We start from the raw sequence: 24,645 nt of genomic DNA on the forward strand, positions 1-24,645 counted from the left end.
GTGAAGGAAAGAGGTCTGCATGGCGGACGCATCCACTGCACATCACGGTGTGGTGGAAAAGCCGCATTTATTGAAACTGACGGGATGTCTTTCCAAATTAGACCTGTGCGAAGTGAGCCCGGGTCAAGAGGTGTCAAGGGGGCGGCGGTCTGGGTTAGAGCTCCTCGTCTCTTTGATCCCACCTTTTTGCCTTTCACCGGTTTGTTTCTGCAATCCGTCCACTCTATTTCTTCTGCAGCAGAGCTCTGTGATAGACGTGCAAAATTTAGGATCGCTACTTAGCTTACAAAAACACAAGAACACATGTGCGCCTTCCTACTGTCTAATATGCTTGTGATCCCCGTCTGCATTTCGGAGTAATTGCCCAAAGTGGCCGTCGGAGTAGATTTGGTCGCCTGTAAACGTTTTAACCCTCATCATGCACGCTCCATTGCCCAGCTTTACAACGTCTCAATTTTCACTGACAGCTATTATCTACAAGGATCATCTTTGTATAACTTTTCTTTCTCGTGGATTGTTTTTGCCAGTCCTCTGACTGGCATCCCATAGCCAACTGTTTCCTGATAACGGAGTTACGTTGACAAGGATTGTATGACATTGTAAGAATATGACAGTGTTTCCGCACTACATATTTAAAAAAAAAGTTAACCTGGAATATTTCTAAATTTTGTCTGTCAAACGTGCACATGCAAAAACCTATGGAGTCATGCAGTCGTTGCTTTTATCACACAAAACCTCATCTGACAGTTAAATTACAAAATGCATCGTTCTGAAAAGAAGAATGCAGACATTGCCTCTTTAAAAAGAAAATGCTGGGATCTGAAGAAATGGACGTATATGGTTTCCTGCTGTAATCGGGGTCATTGGTAAAATGTCAGCAAGTCTTTGCATGGCCATGTTTATTCGTCGTATCCCTCAGTGATGTAAACTGCATAGCTTATAGGCCATACATTTATTCTGCTTACAAACTTCCGCGTCTTGCATGCCTCAGCATTACCAGAGCCTTCATGCTGGCCGTCAGATTGCAGCGAGTGTACACGTAATGCTATTAGCGGTATGGTTCCTTGCCCCCATGCTCTGTGGGACTCTGATGTATAGCGGTGTCTGCTGCTATGACTTGTTTACAATTCCAGAGAGATAGGTTTACTAAAGTGAAGTGGATGAGGGTTTGAAGTAGCATCTCTGGAGCCGCAAGCCCCGTCAGCCTGATGTAACAGTTATCACCCGACAAAGTATCTGTCTGAAGACGACAGAAATCATGTCTCCAGTCAGTTGTTCTCTGTAATTGTTCCGTTAAACGCGGACCTGGGTGAGAGCATGCACGGTTTGACTGACATGGACATGTTACACAGTGATCCAAGGATAAAGCAGCGCATTCCGACCTTTGTGGTAGCAAGAACGCACATGAAAGACGTAAAGGAAGTTTTCTTGGTGAATGTATCCTCATTAAAACACAGTTTATCTGGTGATGTCAACACCTAGAATTTGGTAGGATGTCTCATAGATTCCACTCCAAGCTAACTAACTGTTAAGAATGCGTCCTGCAATAATTCAAGGAGACTCCTTCACTCTACTAATTTTATGATGGCGCTATTGCAAAATTAGATTTGGTAATATGTGAAGAACAGTAACGTAAGTGCCAAAGACCAATATTTATTCGTGTCCAATAGTTTTAACGATGTCCTAGGTTAATTCACGACACTTGTGAGATAATAATAATAATAATGATTTGTTCCCTGAGAGTACAGAGGTCACCAAATTTCGCATGCATAAACAGAAAGATGTTTACAGTTTCCTTTTCCAACACTACTTTGTTATATATAGCTGCAATCAGGAGCATCATTAAAGGACGTCTTGTATATATAGGAAACTATGTCCTGGGAAATTCCCCAAGACTTTGAACCCTTGTATGTCCAATTGTTTTGGACAATGGTGGATAGAGATACACAGTGTTACCTGATATTGATGAAGACTTTAAAAAAAGGGTGTTCACTTGCAATTAGTGATGCCACCCCCCCCCCCCCAAAAAAAAGATTAACCGGCTGTTTGGGAGAAATTAAAACAGTTATGCCTTCGCTTTATTGGCTTTACTATCGTTCATCTCAGCGTGGCGTATAACGTAAGGGTGAGTTTGTTAAAAACATTTTAATAGAAACTTTAATTGTCCTGGACAGTGGCTTTGACCTTTTGTTTTCATATAGTGGACGGCTTGAATAAACCTTGAGTATATGTATATCATCATCGTATCATTACGAGCTTTTCCAATGTGTATGGATGGTGGATAATTTAGTTTGCTCATATTTTAGTACGATATTAGCATTTCATGGACTTATAAGACCTATTTTTGCGAACAAACATTTTTTCTGCTGACCGCAACCACAAATCATTTTGCCTTCAAGAATGTTTGGCCTTTGGGGAATGATTCTTTTTGTTTGTTTATCTTTAAGAAGTCGACTGTATATTTCTCACTATACACCGACGTTCATTGTGTTTTATGAAGGCACATCTTGGATTTAAATTGATTACCATTGGTCTGTGACAAACTCATATTAAGATACGATGCTTATGGGAGAGTTGTTTAGGGTCTGTTTATTTACTGGGCACCGCGTGTGTAGACACTACACGCCATTATGACACATTGATTATTTCTCCGGGTCTCTTCGGCCCATTACGGTTTGGAAATGAGTTCCCTTCTACGCGGGTCTGGTTAGTGTTGAAGATAATCTAAGCTGTCATATTCGCTGAGACGTTGGGCTTTTTCGCGTAACCAGAGATAAAAAAAGAGTGGAAACAACTATCCAACTAAGTTTGGACGACTTCACGTGAAAACTAGCACATAACCCATGGAGATCACAACAGTTTTGAAGCTAACAGTTCGGGTTTCAGCAACCAATTCCCCTCCAATGTCTTCGCACGTGCATCTCAAAGCTCTTATTTCAACATGAAAAAAAATCGAGTGTGCTTTTTTCTTCTTCTCCTACAATCACTTTTTTGCAACGCTTCCAATTTTACAAATTTTTGTGTGGAAATAGTTGTACTACATTGCGCTTGGTGTTTCTTTATTTTTTTTTCTTCCCACGTCTACATGGTGTTTTTGAAAGATTAAAAAACCGATGAATGGGTTGTGCTATCGTAACCTTCGGCATGCCGTCTTTAACCGGGCCATGGAGGAACTGGGTGATTCAGAAAACGCTCATCAGGTGTGCTGTTTTCAGTTTAGGCGTCATGAAGTCGGCCGCTGCTCCGATCGTCACAAATCATGTGTTCATATTACTGTGTATCAGCCTGGCTTATAGGTCCATGACCCTGTCTCCAGTGTCCGGGCCCTGTATCATTGTTTCACACATTGTCTAATTATGACACGTTGCAGAAGAACAAGCTATGCGCGACAAACAAGATTTGTTCCACAATGATGGATTGACCTGATTGTCATGGGCGTCAAGCTGTGAAGGTGTTGGCTCTCCATACCTATGCAGTTTGGTGGTATCAAAGTACGATGTGTGCAGCGAATCTTTCAATCATATTGGGGCTCCGTCCAACTTTTTTTTCTTTCAGAAATTAAGTGTGCTGTATATTTCAGCCCCTTGTATTTTTGTAATATAATTCAACGAGAAATAAACACAGTGCGATGCAGTACTTTTTAATTAGCACTTTTTGTTACTGTTACCGGAGGTGACTGTAGTTTGCACCTCTGTCTGTCAGTCTTGAATTAGTTTTCCAGACCTTTTTTCAAAACAGTGCATGGTATTGAGTTGGCACATAGCTTCACCATGACAAATTACTCATCACATTCGAGCTTCGGTTTGTTCCGTCCTTTTCCAACAAAATTGCGACTGTTTTGTTTGTTTTTTTTTTTGTTTGGACTTAAACAACTTTGTGGGATTTTTTCGAAACGGTTTTGTCGTATAGAGATGAACCTGTAATTGATATGCGGCTTCACCACGATGACTGACAGATGAAATTTGAATTTCGGACCATTTTCATCAAAATTATGACCGTTGCTATCCTGTTTGCAGACTTTCGTTTCAAAACGGTCTGTCGTATTGAATTGAAAGTTGGCACGTGGCCTTGCCGTGGTAAGTTTGACTAAGTTCGAGTTTCGGGCCGTTTTGTCCATTTTCGACAAAATTATATATTGCCATTTTTCTCCAAATGTATTGCTTTTGCCATACTTCCGGGATACTTGTTCTCTATTTATTTACTTATTTTACTTGGCTACACATGTATAATTTGGTTTTCATGTATGCCAAGATTCGTTTAGTTAAGTAGAAACATTAAAAGTTATTGAAATCTTTGCACGAGATGTTCATTTCACTCTCATATCTCACCAGACGATGTTTTCTGTGTTGCAGGTGCTGTCCTATGTGGATTGTTTACATGGCAAGTGGCATTTCAACGAAATCAGAGCAATCTTTTCCAGACGCTATCTCCTGCAAAATGTGGCCATCGAAATCTTCATGTCCAACCGAAGTAAGTCCACTTGTATTACCCACCCATGCTATTTGCATGCCAGTTGTCAGCAACTGTCTTTTGACCTGGAAGTTTAGCTTAAGCATTGTTTGTTTTTTCTTTTTTTCTTTTTTTCTTTTACATGTTACCTATGTCACATGCCCAAATTCAGTCTTCGCTGCTTTGGCTGAGGATTTGACATACACCTAGGAATTCTGATTTCCTCCTTCCATACATCTTACATAAGTATTTTAAGAATTAAAAAATTCTTGTGCAAAGAAAACCCGAAACTGGTGTATAAATACATGCATACAAGTATGCTTGACTTGGACACTAAAGTTATGAAAGCAGTAGGCCCATACCCAGATTGTATTGTCATCATTTATTCTTCAGTAACCCTCTGGGACAGCGCTGGATCAATCATACTGGGTGGCAGGTGGAATTAAAATCTGATGGATGTTTCAGTAGAAATGAAGTGGTCCCGTGTGAACCCGATGATCTGAGTGATGAATAGTTGTATCAGTTATTAATGAGCATTTCTTGTCTGTTGTAGCTGCTGTCATGTTTGCCTTCGCTGACCATGCCACGGTCAAAAAGGTAGTGAACGCCTTGCCCCGGGTGGGGGTCGGTGTCAAGTATGGATTACCCCAGGCCAGGTAAGAGGTCAACACAGGTGAGGTGGGGACACAACAACCACTGCATTGATGTGTACCGTGGATGTTAAATAAAACAACAACAACAACAGTTGTGGTTACCATGCATGTTAGACATAAGCACAAACAACAACAATGATGCTAATGAATATCTTGCAGCAACAGTATCAGTAGTGCAGCAACAGTATCAGTAGTGCAGCAACAGTATCAGTAGCCATCATGGATGATTACATGTTGTAAGGCATGAATATGAGCAACAACAACAACAACAACAGTGACCCTGTTAAATTTACGACAAGGGCAGCAGTGCTCATCGTTCATGTTAGGCGCAAATGTGAGCAACAACAACAGTGACCCTGTTAAATTTACGACAAAGGCAGCAGTGCTCATCGTTCATGTTAGGCGCAAATGTGAGCAACAACATTCGCCCTGATGAATATAGAATAGGAGAAGATTCCTGCTATTGTGGAATTGTTTACTGAACGTTTTCATGTGAACAGTACATGCCTTTTGCTGAATGAATGAAGTGTTCAATTTTGTACAGGTACGCTTCTGTCTGTCCATCCATTTTCAACAGAATTCTGCCTGTTTTTGGCATGTGTTGGACAATTTTCTAGACTTCTATCCGTGACAGTTCATAGTATGGAATTAAAATGTGGTACATGACTTTTGGGTGCTTTTACCCATGTTTTAACAGATTGAGCACAATTTAAACTGTTATTGACTCAGGGACAGCTTTCCTCAGAGAATAATCAAGACAGTTGATTATTCTGGATTGTAACTGGGTACGCAACTTCACCAAGACAAATTACAGATCAAGTTCATGTTTCAGGTCATTTCATCTGTTAACTTAATTTTTGACTAAATTACAGGCATTTTTGTTCTGGTTTAGACTTTAGTATTGTTATTATTCTCATGGCTCAAACATGTTGATTTTCAAAAGTAAGACTTCTGGAATTATTTATTTTTGTGTTGTGTGCTCTTGAGTTCAATCCTTAAACTATTGTCACCTTGTACAATTATCTAAACTTGTTTTGTTTTAGGCGAATGTCATTGGCTGTAGGAAAACAGTTGTTCAAGCTGTCAAGCATGACCCAGAAATGGCAGCGAAGGGAAATTTCAAATTTTGATTACCTAGTTTATCTTAACACAGTAGCAGGTAAGATTATTTTTGGTATACTTTGTAACAGCTGTGTGAAAAACTTATGGGATAGTTTGGAAATGTATGATCTGAAGTAAATTTCAACTTTAAGACAGAATATGAGTATGAAATTGTATTGTAGGGCCAGGTATGGTTTTGTTAGAATTTGAGCTACTATTTAAATTTGTTAAACAGATTTTAAGGTTTATATACACCATATAAAGAAATAATAAAAGAAAGTTATTAGTTTTATGATAACAGAATAGCCAATCAATAGGAAATGAAAAAAAAGGTAAGGTTTGTTTATGGTATGAAATCTGAATGGCTGAAGTATATATTTGTTAACTTAAATTAGTTTGCTTGCTGAGAAATGCCAGTTTAATATATAAATTGCTTGTTTTTCTTCACAGGGAGAACATACAATGACCTGAACCAGTACCACATATTCCCATGGGTCCTTGTTAACTATGACTCTGAAGAGTTAGATCTGAGTCAACCTAGTAACTACAGGGACTTGTCCAAGGTAAGGTAGCAGAAAAGGTACATGTTCCAGTCAAAACAGATTTAAAGCTTGCCCCACCCCTGAGATCTACCTGTTTGATACCTACATTTAATTTATACCCCTGTGATGAGGAATGGCATAAAACAATCTGGGATAAATTCTTTTTTTCCAATCCACATTCAAATTATTGCATTCCACCTGAAGATTAGCAGTTTGCAAGTGACACAGTTTGTTGGATTTGGATTGATGCATCCACATGATAGGGCCTCTTAAGATGTTTTTTGTGAAGTTTGATTACTTTCTTATCAGAAAAAATTAAGTATGGACATCAAGAGTATTTTAAGGCTTTTATGCACTACTGAAAGAACATACCAAACTTTAGGTGAAATATGGTAGGTCCTTTTGGGGCCAAGAATTTTTTTCTTTATGCTTTAACAGAGAATTAGTTAGACAGTAAAGGCTATATCATTGTCGACTTAAATTGAATTTACATGAAATTATGTTTTGTACTCATTGGTGCAAAGCTCAGTTTAATTTTAAAAAGCTTATTAATCTGTACTTCAAATTTTTAATCAGTATGTTCCGTATGGTGAAAGTAGGAAATCACATAGTAAGGTGATATCATGATAATAGGTCATTACGTTGACCCATTGTAAGGTAAATAAACATTCAGTGGGATTTGCCGAGGGCTTTTCCTAAGCAAAGGAGGTGTTTATTCTATTGGTGAAACTGGCCTCTGATAAGAAATACCTCAATTCTTCAACCTTTTTGCAAGTGCCTCTACAACCAGTATTTTGAAACATTCTGAGAGAACTGTGGGGTGTAGAAAATGATTGGCACAGTTTTACCAAAGTTTCATCTTTAATGACACAAACAAATCCTTTTTAGCACCATTTCCATAATAATTATATGCATAAATTACAATGAAAAAAGTGGCTGAAAAAGTTGAAGATTTACAGTATGCAAACATTGACCTTCTGTCTGAAGATTTCAAATTAAATAGAAAAGTCCAAGATAGTTTACAGGGAGAGCATTACCTTTAACAAAGAGGTTAAATACTGGAAGGGATTAACCATGTGGCATACCCCAGAAAATAGTTTTGTTTGTAGAAGAAACAAAAAGCGATAGTTTGTAGTAACTGGATGCTTACTGTAGAGATAAATCCAACCAGTGACAAGAGAAAAGTCGTTTATCAGCACAGGCTGCCAGAGCTTATCTTGTCCCAATATATGTTGGATTTCTCTGGCATGAATGTTTACAGTGTATATTTAGCCCAGTGTTCAGAGCAAATAACTGGACAGGTATCATTTGCCTGATTTGCCAGCTTGAGTTACCTCCCTTGTTTATGTGCACATGATTCTCTTATGGAGATAGCTACAGAGGTAGAGATTTCTTTTATGAAAAATTATGTGATGAAATCTTTGGAAGTGTTACTTGCTACTGACTTTTGGAGCACTGCTAATTTTGTTTTTGATACATGTAAGATTCATGCTATTACATGTTCAATATGATTTTTTGAATAAGTTGGTATAAAATAACAATAAGATTCAATCAGGAAAGAAAGGCAAATAGTGAAAGAAAACAAAACAAAAAATTAGATTATTGTTTATACGGAAATTTTTGTAAATTGTGCAAGCTATTGTTTGTGTGAATGAACTATTATGCTAAAAATCATGCAACTGCAATAAATGTTAATTTCTTCTGCAGGTTTGCAGACAGCGCTTTATATATGTACTATTCATACTTTATGTATTTATGAGCCGTGGATATTGTTGTTGCATTATAGCCAATTGGGGCTCTAAACCCTGCCCGCAGAGCTTTCTTTGAGGAGCGCTATACCAGCTGGGAGCATGAACAAATACCACCATTCCATTACGGGACCCACTATTCCACATCTGCCTTCACCCTCAACTGGCTTATACGCATGGTAAGCTCTCTGTCTCTCTCTTTCTCTCTCTCTTTCTCTTTCTCCTCAAAACTCTGACATCCCTGTGGGAGTGGAATGGGTGAAGGTTCAAATCCCACTTTGGCCTCCAGCTCACAAGGTACTAGCCAGGTTAATTTTGTGTGTATTGTAGAATTCCTGCTTCTCCCTTGTTGTACCCTAGCTTTAGGGTACGTACGGTGTTCTGCTTATTTTTTACAAAGCCTGTGTATCTAATGCAGGCAGAACTATCTATTTTAAAATGGGTTTATTTGAAATTGTCCTGTATTTGCGCAGCGTAGATTGTAGTACTTTAAATGTGCTCAGAAACTTCACGTGTCTTGGTGTCAGGTGCCCAACTGCCAATCATGCATGTCAACAGTCTAGAACTTTTCGCACAAAATGGCCCTAACCCATAATTACGTCACTGTTTATTGCTCCGATGAATCCTGAGGAAAAACCTACACCAAGATCCCATGTGTGCTTCAGGTCTGGTTTGTATAACGCCCGCTGTCAGCAACCTGCGGATGGTTGTGGGTTCTCCAAGCCCGGTTTTCTCACACCATAATGCTGGCCGCTGTCATATAAGTGAAAAATTCTTGAGTGCGGCGTAAAACTACAATCAAATAAATAAATGAATTATTATAACATGCCAGATGTGTTCTTTATACGTTGTACTCAACAATATTTCACTTGTAGAAAGGCAGCAAGCATGTGAACAATTCTTGAGTGTGGTGTAAAACAACAATCAAATAAATGAATGAATAATATATAACTTGCAGTTTTTGGCTCTGCTCTGATTTTCCTGTTAACATGCCAGATGTGTTCTTTATACGTTGTACTCAACAATATTTCAATTATAGAAAGGCAGCAAGCATGTGAACAATTCTTGAGTGTGGTGTAAAACAACAATCAAATAAATGAATGAATAATATATAACTTGCAGTTTTTGGCTCTGCTCTGATTTTCCTGTTAACATGCCAGATGTGTTCTTTATACGTTGTACTCAACAATATTTCACTTATAGAAAGGCAGCAAGCATGTGAACAATTCTTGAGTGTGGTGTAAAACAACAATCAAATAAATGAATGAATAATATATAATTTGCAGTTTTTGGCTCTGCTCAGATTTTCCTGTTAACATGCCAGATGTGTTCTTTATACGTTGTACTCAACAATATTTCACTTATAGAACGGCGGCAAGCATTATGTGAAATATTCTTGAGTACTGCGTAAAAATAAAGAAACGATCGGCAAGAGACAGGATTTCATTTCATTTAAAAGTTGTTTTCACTTGTGTTCAGCGGTGACTGAGATTGTCATCTTTGTCTGTTTGATTTGTTCTGAAGCAGATTATGCATGAGAAATGATTAAACCTATGTGTGCTTATTCTGCAGGAACCTTTCACATCCATCTTTCTCAACTTCCAAGGTGGGAAATTTGATCATGCCAACCGGACATTCTTCTCAGTAAGTCAAGCCTGGAAGAACTCACAGAGAGACACATCAGACGTCAAGGTGAGATGAAAAGTCAGAATGTTCACCACTATCCACCCCGGGATCCCTTGTACAGGCTTATATCAACACTCAAGAAATATGTAACGTCGTTTTTCACTTTGCATGTGACATAATGTAAAAGTCTTACAGCGTAGAGAGTAAAACCAGAGCATCCGTGATGGTCGTGATACAGTGAAACTTGTGAGATCTGGACCCTTGTCATACCGGAATCCTGTCAACACCGGACGCTGTACAAAACACTACTTTTTTCCATTTAAAAAATATACAGCCCAAACTCTGCACATCGGGTGCATTTAGACCCCCGTTTTGTACAAACAATGCTAATCAGAACAGTGAAGACCGACACTGCGCTGCGTGCCATGGAATTTTGTCTGTGCGTCTGCGCAGCAGGTGTCCAGTCAGGGCCACCTTCAGCCAGTGAAGCCAACATTAATCCCGCAAGCAATGGCTTAAGGCCCCTAAACCCACAGTAGTGTTTTGCTGATAAGGGTTTGTTTATGCTGTCTTTTTTTTTGAGTAACAACCCCAGGAAAAGCTAATAAATCGTACTTGTACATAAAAGCAACTTTCAAAGTACCGGTACAGCATAACATAACTGCGATCAAGCGCAGACATAGAATCGACATCCGTCCCAGATTGGGGGTGGATCTGCGGAAGGGATTTCAGTCCTTCTGTTCAAACAATGATTCCGGTGATGAATGTGACGAAGATGAGGCCCTCACTCCAGAATGGGTGTAAGCTATACTGACATTCTGAGATATCTTGAAATTGTCAAACCACCGGTACTTGTCAGGCACCAATGCACTCATCATGCTGAGGAAAAAAATGATTGTAAAGCAGCGCACTGCTGCTCATTGGTCAACCTTGGATCTTTTTTTTTTGTTAAATCCAAAAACTTTAACAGTTGATCACTATGAAAAATGAAGGAAATGGAGTGTCTGTTCATATTGGTGAAAGAAATACCTGCACATGTAAAATGAAGTTTTATTGGCTACACGCGGCCCCCGATAATCTGGCCACCTGTCAAAAATCGACATTTTTTATTGGTGCAGCTATATGAATTACAATTTATTACATCTCATTTGTCTAGAATTACTCCCAAATGCTGTGTGTTAATTGTCAATGCATTTTATAAACACCAAGATTAGACATTTGACTTTGTAGTATACATTGTAGTTAGGCGTAATGTTGAAATCAGTAATAAATCACTGCAATGGTTTGTGATGTTGGTCAACATTTTCCTTGCAGGAATTGATACCGGAATTTTTCTACCTGCCTGAAATGTTTAAGAACATAAACGGCTACACAATGGGGAAGACCGAGGACGGTGAAACTGTGGACAACGTGGTGTTGCCTCCATGGGCTAAATCCCCGGAGGATTTCATCAGGCTCAGCAGAATGGTAGGATCACTGTTAACATGAAGTCTTAATTCTGTTATGATTCTGTGAAGGTTAGGGACTGCTGAAGGGAATACTAGATATTACTCCACACTTTGCTGTGCATGGTCAATATTGCCATGCACATTTAAGGTGAACACTAGAACTGATATACAAATGATATTAACACAGCCTTGTATTAAAATTGACTTTTTGGGTATGGGTAGGGGTAAGCCTTTGATTTGGATGAAATTATACATGTAGTGAACATGCGAGTCCCTTGACCATTGAGGTTGCGTGTTCAAATCCAGCTGTTGTTCCATTGGCAGTGGCTTCAAATCAGCAGGTTTTGACAGGTACGTGGTGAAAGGTGATGGTTTGTGCCAGGCACTGGTTTCCTCCATTGGACTCTAAAACACTCAAATAAGTGAATATATCTTGGTGTTTATCGTTCGTTAACATTTCTGTTTGTGTGTAAATACCTTTAGTTTGAAGTTGTCGTACATGAAGTTAACTGGACATCACTTGTCAATCTAACACACATCTGGATATCACTTGCCAATATGACACACATCTAGACATCACTCGCCAATATGACACACATCTGGACATCACTTGCCAATATGACACACATCTAGACTTCATATGCCAATATGACACACATCTGGACATCACTTGCCAATATGACACACATCTGGACATCACATGACAATATAACACACATCTGGACATAACTTGCCAATGTGACACACATTTGGACATACCATGCCAATGTGATACACATCTGGACATCACTTGCCAATATGATTCACATCAGAACATCACTTGTCAATATGACACACATATGAACATCACATGCTAATATGACATGCATCTGGACATCACATGACAATATAACACACATCTGGACATAACTTGCCAATGTAACACACATGTGAACATCACTTGTCCATATGACACACATCTGGACATCACTTGCCAATGTGACACACATCCAATATGACAGACTTCTGGGCTTCACTGGCCAATATAATACACATGTGGACATCACTTGCCAATATGACACGCATTTGGACATGACTTGCCAGTATGACTCACATCTGGACATCACATGCCAGTATGACACACATCAGGACATCACTTGCTACACTTCTGGATATCACATGCCAATATGACACACATCCAGTATGACACAGTTCTGGACATCACTTGCCAATATGACACACATCTGGACATGACTTCTCAAGGTGACTCACATCTGGACATCACCTTTCAATATGACACACATCTGGACATCACACCTGAGAAGTATTGCCCATTCCTTTGCAGAGGTTGATGTTTTTTGTACTCTCTGTTTTCCTCCACCTATAAATCAGACCACAGTTGGGAAAGTGAAATATTCCTTATTAAAAAAAAATGTCCAACAATCAACTAAATAAATAAATTCAGTCAAATTCAGCATAAATCTTCTTTGTTTCATGAATATTGTGATTATATTGGAACAGATGGTTCCTAAATGTATATTTACGTTAAGTTTTACGTTCTATCCAGGCCCTGGAGTCCGAGTTTGTTTCTTGTCAGCTTCATCATTGGATAGACCTGATCTTTGGCTACAAACAGAGAGGTACGGACAGCAGTTGTACAATGCCACTTTTGGAAGAATTTATGATTTCATTACAAGGTCTTGTTAATGATGCATTAAAGGAAACATGAAACGCTCAGGTTTTGTTTCTTATTATCATGTACAATAACATATAAAAGTACGAAAACATTTCTCAACTTTCACTTTGGGGGGCTAAAATGGCTTCAAACCACAGTTTTCTTAAGGCAGTAGTGGTTAGTCCGGAAATTAAGTAGCTTGCAGCGGTGACGTCAACAATGATCCGTGTGTAAAAAGAACTGTATGGGTCAGAACGAACGGAATCTGGCTGGATGGGGGCAGGGGTGTTGGGAATGGACCGAAAGGAGGCAGGTGTAGGGATGCAGAGAGGGCGCTAAGCTGCCCAGAAGAAGCCATGCAGTACCTATGTGCATGCCCACACTGTAGTGACGCGCTTCACTGGGCCCAGGGCACTTTGGGTGTGTTCACAGAGTTCCGAGCAAGATCAACGATGATGTAATTTCTGAAAATATCCGACCTTTGACGTATTTATATCCAGGGACCAAGAAAAAATAATCAGAAAAGAATGAGGCATTTTAACCATAATGCATATTTTGTGCCAAGGCCACACCAAGTAAAATGTTTGTTTTTTACTGGCAGATTGAATTTTTCTTCAGTGTCAGAGGAGGGTATAAGAATAAAATAAAAACTGAAAAAAATCATGTAATTTGGGGGAAATGTACAATTTGACCGGCAATTGTTCCTGTTAAAAACAGATTTACATGACGTTTAAAAACAGGAATTATAAGCCAAAAAAAAAAAAAAAAAATCCTGATCCGGCAAAATATAAGGATGGATTTTTAATTTTTTTGTTTATTTCAACACAAAACAAAATAAAACTGGTATTGCTAAACCTAAAAGCTGGTTTTATTGAATAGAACTATGCGTTACAGTAGTGTGTGTTTGAGGCATTCTTTATACTCTTCATAAGTCCTTTGATTTATTCCTGTACCAGACATACTTGTCTTTTCATACCCTGTATTTGTCTCATTTGACAGGACCAGAGGCTGTGCGGGCCACAAATGTGTTCTACTACCTGACTTACGAGGGCAGCGTTAACCTGGAGACAATGACGGACCCCGTCATGAAAGAGGTACACCTATTGTGCGACTGACCGCAGTTCTCATATGTTTCTGTTTGTAAATGGAAGATTAACTTTCTGCTGATTTGAGAGGTGGTGTTCATAGATGTACATCCTTGTTGGGATCTGCCGTTAAATCTGCTGTACCCTTATGAACGGGTTCTTACTGAGAACTTACTGTACCCTGTAATCAAGCACAGCCCTTGAATGTTGTATGTACGATATGTCTTTTATACAAAGTTATCTTAGCGAAGTCTTTGTAAAATCCTTTTTCTGGACATTTGTCTTCAGGCAATAGAAAACCAAATCCGCAGCTTTGGGCAGACTCCTACGCAGCTGCTGACAGAGCCTCATCCTCCTCGCAGCTCAGTTATGCACCTGGTGAGTAGCTTGTTAAAGGGAGATAATTCTGAGTTATTCTAATATGTCATGGTGAGAAAAAGAATCACAGTCATCTGCCTCGGATTTTGCTTACCACTACAAGTTAACATTTGAGAAAAACGGTTCCCAGTTCATAAAAGAATAAATGCTTATCACAGAAGATATCATTCGAGGCGTCTTTTTGCAATAATTCACAACTATGACTAAGCAATGAACTCTACAGATAGACCCAGATAAGAGGGTATTCAGTAGTCATGGGATTCTGATTGGCTTATTTGCTTTTAGTCATGGCTTACATGTAATTTATTCTGTGAAGCGTGGCATTTGAATGCAGCCATGTGACACTACAGTAAGCCAGACGAAACCTTATGCCACTTCCTGAAGTGGGCTGCAGTTGGAGGCTCCGCAAGCCAAGGTATTCACCTGCATTTACATGCAATGACATCCTCAGGTATGGAGAATACTGGAATAAATCATCGTCATGGTGATGACTGTGTTCTTATTTACAGCTCACTCAGCAGCGACGACACAGGAGGAGTATAATTAACAAGGTTCTATCCCTTCTATATTCATCCAGGTGGAACTTTATTTTGGGGAAAAGGGTTATTTTGAAACACTTAACCTTGCGTTTTTCCTGCAATGGATTGTTTTTTCCCCCTACCTCTTCTGATGCATTTCGTGCCTGGCAACATAAAGCTGTCTTTACAGGATTACATTCCACAAACATGGATAATTAAAGTGTCATCTTTATTAAGCAAAGTCAATCATCTCATTCTATTTGTTCTTGTATAGATTTATGTAAGCTTGTAGCATGATCACCATGAAATCTGTCTTCTATGATCATTATTATCTTTGTTTTCTAACTTTTTTTTTTTTTTAAGAATTCTGTCTCCTGTTTTATGTTTGTAAATTTGTCAAACTCTCTTATGTTTAATTTGCTTGAATTTAGAGGTTTACTTTCTCATTTTATTTGATTTGATCTAATTTATTTTTTTGGTGGGAAGGTTGAATTTGCTTTAGTTTGCCCTGATATCCCTTGTTTGATGTGGGTTAATGGGTATTTCATGGTATTTTTTTACTTTTAAAAACCTATATGATGATGTTAGTAGGCTGGACATCAAATTACACAAATAAATTTCATTGATTAAAATGTTCCAGTCACAAGCTCATGCCTCTGTCTAGAATGTATCCAGATCAATTCATTCATCTGTAGATCATTTTGTTCCTGTGATAGATGTCTGTTGTTTATTTTCCATCGTACATACCTGTCACATTAAGTCACACTGCTAATTTGTATGTGTACATATTTTCTTGTTTTTTTGGTTCTTTCATATTCTAATTCTTCAGCCTTTTCAACTGTCCCTGCAAGGAACATTATGAAACATTCTGGGATAGCTATTGGGTGTGGAGATTATTATTTTTACCATCATAAATAGTCCAGAAAAAAAAGATTTACAGTGATGTGTTTTTCTGCTGAGACAAAACATTTTTTTTTATTCTGCTTTCTTCAGTCCCCGATGATGTTCAGCGGTGTGCAAGATGATGTCTGTATGATAATGAAGTTCCTGTCCAACTCGCCAGTCACCCATGTGTCTGCCAACACCCACCCTGCAGTTCCTTCCCCTGCCGTCACCACGGTAACCTGCAACCACAATTTTGCTGTGAACAGATGGAACCCAGGTTACCAGCGTAAGTGACCTGTAATGTGGAGGTTGACGGTTGCTAACTTGACCTTGAGTCATTTCAGATTATTTTATTTATTTATTTGTTTGATTGGTGTTTTACGCCGCACTCAAGAATATTTCACTTTCACTTTCACTTGTGGTGGGTTGAAACCGGGGAAACCCACAACCATCCGCAGGTTGCTAGCAGACCTTCCCACGTACAGCCAGAGAGGGAGCCAGCATGAGCTGGACGAACTCACAGCAACCGCATTGGTGAGAGACTCCTGGGTCATTACGCTGCGCTAGCGTAACCAACTGAGCCACGGAGGCCTCCCATTGCATATTAACTAAGATGCCAAGTATGTGTAGTTAGTGTGCTAGTACAGCACAGTGATCCAGGAATCACTCAGGAATGCGGTTGCTGTGAGTTCAAGTCCAGCATGAGCTGGCTTCCTCTCCAGTTGTATGTACAAAGGCCTGTCAGCAACCTGGCATTGATTGTGGGTTTCCCCAAGGCACTGCTTGGTTTTCTCCCTTGTTTATAATTCAACCTTATTAGGGTTGAGGTAAATGTCTGATGTCAAAGTAATAAATAACAAATTAGACATTTGGGCAGCACCATGATATTTATAGACTCATCCCCATTTTATACTGTCAATAAAAAATGCATTTTAACTGACAAAAGTATTTTTTGAAGAATATTGGTTGTGCTGATTAATATTCTGACTTAATTGGTAAGGAATTGCCAGTATTTTCCTTACATGTATCTCATGTTTGTGTTGACAGCTCAGACGTCAGCCACCAGCTTCTCATCAGATAAACAAGAAGCTCCACCCCAGCTCCCACTAGCCATGGATCAGCTTTTAGGTATTAAGTATAAGCAGTGATAAAAGGAAATGATCTGTTGTCTAAGAATGTTGTGCGGAATGCTGTCCATGCTTAAACCTGCTTCACTCCAACATGTTTTCAAGCTCTCAGCCCTTTCTTTCATAGACATCTGGTTTGCAATTATTTATACTAAGAAAGATTTTATGTTCTGAATGAAGACATCATGCAAATGCAAAATATATGCTGACCGTTTTTTAAATGAATTTGACTTTAAGTTCATGTAAAGTAGGGTATGTACATGTATTTTGTTTAATGCAGGGTTAATGTTTAGTAAACTGTTTTTAACATGTATTCAAAATAAATCCGTATATTATCCAGTGTTAAGACATTCATATATGATGGCTGTGATTTAATACAATCATGTGAGTGATTAGTTGTGATGTACTCTGCTCATTACAGCACTGAACACTGGCCTGAGCAAGCGGAACCTGGGGGATAACTTTGACCAAAGGTTAAAGGTCAGACATTCCAGCTTTGTGACAACAGCTGATAATCGCTTCTTGTTCGCATGTGGCTTCTGGGACAAGAGTTTCCGGGTGTTCTCAACAGACAGTGGTAAGTTGATGGTAACAGACTGTGGTAAATTGTTTTCAGAGACAGTTGTAAGGTGTTCTCAGCAGAGAGTGGTAAATTGCTGTCAACACACGGTGGTATTTTGTTCTCAACAGGAAATGAGTGGTAATTTGTTCTTCACAGAGAGTTGTAAGCTGTTCTCAACAGACAAGTGGGTGCATGTATTTGTTTGCAGCAGACAGTTAAAGTGTTCTCACCTGGCTCCCATTCTACGAAGCAAATGTAAAATGCACCTAGTGCCACTTCCATGACATGCAATGAAAAGATACCTCACAATGGTAAAACCATGGCAGCTTTGTTCTGGTAGTTACTGTGTTTCATGCAAATTATTGACCTTCAAATACATATCATCTCTCTGATGAACTCATTGATGTAACTTTCTCTTAATATACATTATGATCTTTCTCAGAAGTCAGTTGAATAAGCTATGTGTTCCCATTTACATGTGTCTATACTTCAGATTTTCCCAATCATTCGTGGAATTTCCCCTTAACATAGTTTTAATTTTCCAGTCGTTCATGAAATTTCCTGTTAATGTAGATATACATGTACGTCTACTCCTGCGCAAAGCCTTCCTGAGATTTCACGTGTACTTTTAGCTTCCCCACTTTCTTGAATGGGAATTCCCCAAATATACTTATATACTATATTAGATTCTTAAGTCCTGATTTGAATTTCCCTACAATGTACACATACTTAAAAATTTGTAACAGTAAATCATTTTAATACTCTTTAATATACTTTTAAGTTCTTGAAGACATTAAAGCACAATGGGGAGCATGCAGTTGTCTCCCCTTTGGATGAAATAGAATAATTAAGAAAGGGAAAAATATTAGAAAATTGAAATTTGAAAATATTACCTTGTACTGTACATATGACACCTTGACAGATGTTCTACACTTTTATATGATGTCTATGATTTCAGGTCGGATCTGTCAGGTAGTGTACGGACACTTTGATGTGGTGACGTGTTTGACACGCTCAGAGTGTAACATTGCGCAGGACTGTTATGTGGTGACAGGCAGTAAGGACTGTACAGTGATGGTGTGGCTGTGGAGCTCACGAGGCCAGGCTGTGGTCGGGGAAAACGCTAGTAAGTCAGCAGGTCCTGTAGATCTTAGTATTGACATACAAAAAAGCTTGAGGTAGGTCATACAAAATTCAGCTGAATGTGCCCTCATTTGGAGTGAGTGAGTGAGTGAGCGCTTAAGATTGAATATGTGTGTGTCGGGCAAGGTCTTGTGTAACTGTTGAAGCAAAACAGCTCATGACCAAGTCGGTAGTTTGTCTTGAGTAGGCTGCAGCAACGTGTGAGCAAGATGTAGAGGCACGGTATCCAAAAGAAACTTCTCTGAGTTTCAGTAATTTCACTGTGCATTTCAGATGCTCTAGCTGTGAAGTAGAGTAACAGTCAGGGAACTGTGTATGTCCATTTATCTTTGGACATTAGAAATTACCTCTTAGGGAAAATATTAAAAATTAAATTAACTTGAAGTTCTCTGTTGAAGTCCTCAACAAGAAGAAAGGCCCTACCCATTAGGTTTTAAGTGTTCCAAGAAAGCCGAAGGATCAATCGGGGAAATATTATCTGGCTCTGGGTTTGAATTTGTTATTGTGTAATGGGAAATTATATTTTTGTAATTGTTTACATATAAGTGGTTTCTCATTTTGAAAAACAAAATGTGTTCGAATGCACCCCACATATGTATGGAATTTCCCAACAGTGATGGCCTCGATAGTTCTCAACCACTAGGTGTGTACGAAGCACACAGTACCTTGAACCATTCCATAGGTTTTATCTAGCAGCTATATGGGGAGAGAATTTTTAGTGTCCGCAGTTCCACGTCTTCACCCTAGGGACTCGTAAATCAAAAGACATCTACCTTGTGAGCTTAATCGTTCTTATCACTGAAATCACATTGGAAATCTGACCAACACACAACAGAAGTACAGCGCTACCTCAGTTTGGCAGAGAAATTCACAAACTCTTTTCTCCTGTGTTCAGATGTGGACCACCCCACCCCCAAAACCATCCTGACGGGTCACGAGACAGAAGTGACTTGTGTGGCAGTCCTTGCTGAGCTGGGCTTGGTCATCAGTGGATCCAAAGGTAATGTACTGTCTCACAGTTGTTCAGAGTTGAATTCAAGGTAAAAACCATAAAGAATATGAAAAGTTTGAGAAGTATTAACTTATTTGATTGGTGCCTAACACCATCATTTTTCACATACACATGTACATGCACAGTGGCAATCAGAATCACATCTTGATTGAACTGAAGTGCCCAGTGTATATCAGTGCCCTTTGCCAGATACCTGGCAGACCACCTAAACTCAGAGCTACAGTTGAACCAGCAAGAATTTGAGTCTAGATTTAAGTCTACAATCTCCTTTTCTGGGGCAGATTGGATGCAGCCAGATCAGTGCTTTATCTAAGAAGCCAGCACATTACAGATGTAAAGTAGCACTCACAACCAGGAAGAATACCAAAAGAGCTTTATTTGATAAAAATTAGTGCGTCAAAATGACCCATGTACCTGAAGCTTTACCTGAGTTACAGTAAGGATGTTTGTGGCTGTTATAACACATCTGAAACTCTACCTGAGTTATACTGAGTTACAGTATGGATGTTTGTGGCTGTTATAACTCATCTGAAACTCTGCCTGAGTTACAGTATGGATGTTTGTGGCTGTTATAACACATCTGAAACTTTACCTGAGTTACAGTATGGATGTTTGTGGCTGTTTAACACATCTGAAGCTCTACCTGAGTTACAGTATGGATGTTTGTGGCTGTTATAACACATCTGAAGCTTTACCTGAGTTACAGTATGGATGTTTGTGGCTGTTTAACACATCTGAAGCTTTGCCTGAGTTACAGTATGGATGTTTGTGGCTGTTATAACACATGTGAAACTCTACCTGAGTTACAGTATGGATGTTTGTGGCTGTTTAACACATCTGAAGCTTTGCCTGAGTTACAGTATGGATGTTTGTGGCTGTTATAACACATGTGAAACTCTACCTGAGATACAGTATGGATGTTTGTGGCTGTTTAACACATGTGAAGCTCTACCTGAGTTACAGTATGGATGTTTGTGGCTGTTATAACACATCTGAAGCTCTACCTGAGTTGTAATATAGACGTTTGTGGTTGTATTGCAGCTGGCCCCTGCCTGGTGCACACCCTCAACGGGGACTTACTGCGAGCCTTAGAGCCCCCTGAGGGTACCTGCTCCCCTGAGCTTATTAACTTATCCAGAGAGGCCTTCGTTATCGTCAAGTTTGACAAGGGACACATTACTAACTACAGCATCAATGGCTGTCTGCTCCGGGATTTCAGTCATAAAGAAGTCATTTTGGTGAGTTGTTCTATGGTTAGCTGTGTATGCATGAAAAAAAAAGTTTAACATGAACAGACTTATTATCTTGATGCTGATAATATCAGATTTTCCTATTTGCTGTAAACCATAAGGACAATTAGTACACATGACAATGCAGTAACAAAAAGTTTGTCAATTGCCAAAGTTAAAACCACAACCACAAAAATATCGCACATGTGCACATTTATTTGACTGATAATCACAATTATTACAATTTCACACTTTGTCTTTTCTTGTAATGTAACAATTAAGTGTACATGGGTCTGTCTGCGGAATGCGTGCTTAATGCATTATGTCTGCAAGGCTGTGTTAGCTTATTGTGTAAGCTACACAAAATTTAATACAGCTTTTTGATCTGGACTCTCGTAGCTCCATAATTTGGATTTAATTCAACAAATGGTTAAAATATTAGGCCAAATATGCAACTATATGATCTGGACCTTGAATCAATAAGAAATTTGAAATCAAACAATTTCAGTATCAAATTAACATGTTTCAGCATTTTCTGACTCACTTTATATTTGGGATAATTTGACCTTTGGTTTAATTACTTCTCTCTTAGTGTTTATAATTACTTGAAAATTTCTGTATTTTTCTGATTGGAACGGGTTATGACCAACAAAGTATTTGTTTTATGGTGGCCTTTAATATGAGTATGACAAATCACCCACATTTGAAGCTGTATTGTGAAGCCTGACTGTTTCTGCTTCTCCTGCTCCAGTGCTCATTGCTGAGCCGTGATGGTCAGTACCTGATTCTGGGCTGTGAGAACGGGGTTGTCGAGGTGTGGCGGACACACGATCTTACCCAGCTGTATTCCTACCCGGCCTGTGATGGACAGATCTGCTCTATAGCCTTGACACATGACCACAAGTAAGTCAAAGTGTGCAAATATCACACTCTGTAACACCAGTGCATGTACAAGTAATTCTTCAACCTTTGCATGTTTTGCAAGGTGTTTATTCAAGCAAATTGTGAGGGAATTATTCTGGGTAGACTGATAAAATTATACTTTTTGTGAAGCCCTGAAATTGGCTTCTTGAACCAATGTAGTTTTGTTTCCAAAATGGAATTAAAACGTGCATAAATTGCATTGAGCTCTTTCATATGCGAAAAGGTTGAAGAATTAGGGTACTGTAAATGACCTACCATTTCACATATTGTTTTTGAAAGATGTTTATTGTTGAAAGCCATATAGTGTATACCTGGGGCAGCGAAGCAAGGACTACAAATTGGCTTTAGTTTCGTGCAATTGTTCACCCTTCTGAGAGTGTTCAAACTGTTGTACAAATGGGTTATTAATGGCTGAAAAATCAAGTTTATTAATGTCACAAAGATGTATTATCTGTGATAGATGTGTTTCTGTTGAAAGCCGTATACTGTACACATCGTGGTTCTAACGTATTTTGGCCATGATATGGTTGTAGTATTGGCTATGTGGGGTAAAGCCGTAAACATTCCTTTGGCTCCTTCGTTCTGATGTTTGGTTGAAAAAGATTGGTTTTGAAGTTGATCTGTACTTGTGGAATTATGGTTCTGTGTTAAGTGGAAGTGATTTGTTCCACATGGTTCCACAGTGTGCTTGTGGCATCCAGTGCACTTCAGTACCACAAGACGATTCGTGCAGTGCATTTAGTGGTGGTTGCTGTGGTAGTTAGGTGCCAGTAACGCTGAGTGCTCTTTGGAAAACCTGCTCGCCACACTGACAGTGTAACCATATTTATTGGACAGCATGGGCAGCATTTCAGCCACATCATTGCGATATCACATCTAAATCAGGAAACAGTAAGAGTTGCGATATGAAAATGGCAACATCCAAAATCAAAGAAAACGAGACATACCTTTTCAAAACACCTGAAAAATGTCAGTAAAATGTGAAAAAGGAGATTTATAATGTTTATAAGAAGCTTCATATGTTTTTTGTTTTTTTTTGTCAGAGAAAAGGATAAAATTAGTGTGTTCCTTCAATAAATCAGTCAGTCGATTGATCGATTTACTATTATCTTCAACCTTTTCGCCTGTATGCAAGGTGTTTATTCAGGCATATTCTGAAGGCATTATTCTGTGTTGACTGATAAAATTGTACTTTTTGTGAAGTCCTGAAACTGGACAATCCAACCAAAATTAATTTAAAACTGTGAATAAATTACACTGAAAGTTGCCCTTTCACGTGTGAAAAGGTCGAGGAATTAGTCCACTCTTCATGTCCATGCACCCGACCTTAGTAACCACTGTAGGTCTGATATATCATTTCCACCAGATAACTATATTTAGTTCTAGCTTATTTGTTAGCCACATATAATACTTGTCTCTTATGTAGCTGACCAGTAAATCGTTTGATTATTATGTACATGTTTGCACACTTTATTTTTCAGATTCCTCTTAGCTGGCCTGTCAACAGGTTGCCTGCTTGTGTTTAATATAGACTTCAACAAGTGGCATCACGAATACCAGGAGAGGTATAGCTAGTGGATACGAGTCATTATCAGCAACAAATCAACCACTGGCATCAAAGATATCTGGAGAGATGTACCCATTTGACAAGGGCCTTCATCAGCAGCCAATTAAATTGACTTGTCTGAAAGTGTTGACCAATCGATATGCAGCTGATCCGATTTGAATGAGCATTTTCTCGACTGATTGATTTTTCAATATAATTAAGCTGTGACTAGGCCATACAGCTTCCGTTATGAGTGAGATATACCTTTATATGTTAAGGGAGATCTGTTTTGTCATTCATTCTGTCCAGTTTTTGATTTTGTTTTATTCGCTATTAATCATTTTTGGTAATTACTAGGTTGTAAAAATTGATAAATGTTTCCTGTTTCCTGAAAACAAAGAAGAAGGCCTGTTCCTGTAAAAACAAAACTGTTTTATATATATATATATATATATATATATATACTAGTATATGTGTACCTGTCTGTACAATGATGTTGACAGTTTCTGTGTTTGACACAATTATTTATGGTATTTGTACATACTGCTGGAAAACAGATAGATTTTCCCCAGCATCTTGCTATTATTATAATCTTGAAGCTATCTTTTTAGGCTATTTTAAGTTGTTAGTGAATATTATATAATGTAATATTTATGTTAATCAACTAGAATCATTCCCTCCCGTTTATTATTAACTTTAAGGGTCTTTATGAATTTGTACACACATTATATTATATATACATATATTAATATATGTATTACTGGAGAGACTATTTACACACATCAACCTGATCTCGCGAGAGGAGCTTTGTAGAGTGCTAGTTCATCGGGTTTTTCCATAGTGCAAAGTCTGGTGCATTGATTGTGTATTGGGTTGAGTTTGATTGATGCAAATGTGTGATTGGGAAGAGATGAGCTGATAACTTGCTGTGAATAATTCGGCCTTTTGAGGTTTGGCTTAAATTTGAGCAGCAACCGATAATTGTGTTTAAATAGGTTTGGAAATTATGCAGAAA

The 24,645-nt window shown here is 38.7% G+C and overlaps 1 protein-coding gene across 2 annotated transcripts in view; it reads left to right on the forward strand.

Moving 5' to 3' along the window:
• The window catches only part of LOC135474026 (neurobeachin-like), a 142,102-nt gene extending 118,017 nt beyond the window's left edge, over positions 1-24,085 (forward strand). For both annotated transcript variants that reach the window (XM_064754008.1, XM_064754009.1), the window contains exons 38-55: positions 4,353-4,470; positions 5,003-5,105; positions 6,146-6,261; positions 6,654-6,766; positions 8,532-8,672; positions 10,066-10,185; positions 11,434-11,586; positions 13,114-13,186; positions 14,221-14,315; positions 14,595-14,684; positions 16,196-16,373; positions 17,135-17,215; positions 17,636-17,791; positions 18,735-18,902; positions 19,815-19,919; positions 20,973-21,169; positions 21,912-22,063; positions 23,566-24,085. In XM_064754008.1, coding sequence (XP_064610078.1) covers positions 4,353-4,470; positions 5,003-5,105; positions 6,146-6,261; positions 6,654-6,766; positions 8,532-8,672; positions 10,066-10,185; positions 11,434-11,586; positions 13,114-13,186; positions 14,221-14,315; positions 14,595-14,684; positions 16,196-16,373; positions 17,135-17,215; positions 17,636-17,791; positions 18,735-18,902; positions 19,815-19,919; positions 20,973-21,169; positions 21,912-22,063; positions 23,566-23,659 — 2,253 coding nt within the window. In that variant the 3' untranslated portion in view covers positions 23,660-24,085. The remainder of the gene's footprint in view (positions 1-4,352; positions 4,471-5,002; positions 5,106-6,145; positions 6,262-6,653; positions 6,767-8,531; positions 8,673-10,065; positions 10,186-11,433; positions 11,587-13,113; positions 13,187-14,220; positions 14,316-14,594; positions 14,685-16,195; positions 16,374-17,134; positions 17,216-17,635; positions 17,792-18,734; positions 18,903-19,814; positions 19,920-20,972; positions 21,170-21,911; positions 22,064-23,565) is intronic.
• Positions 24,086-24,645: the final 560 nt, after the last annotated feature.

Source organism: Liolophura sinensis, chromosome 8 (assembly GCF_032854445.1).
Source record: "Liolophura sinensis isolate JHLJ2023 chromosome 8, CUHK_Ljap_v2, whole genome shotgun sequence".
NCBI lineage: Eukaryota > Metazoa > Mollusca > Polyplacophora > Chitonida > Chitonidae > Liolophura > Liolophura sinensis.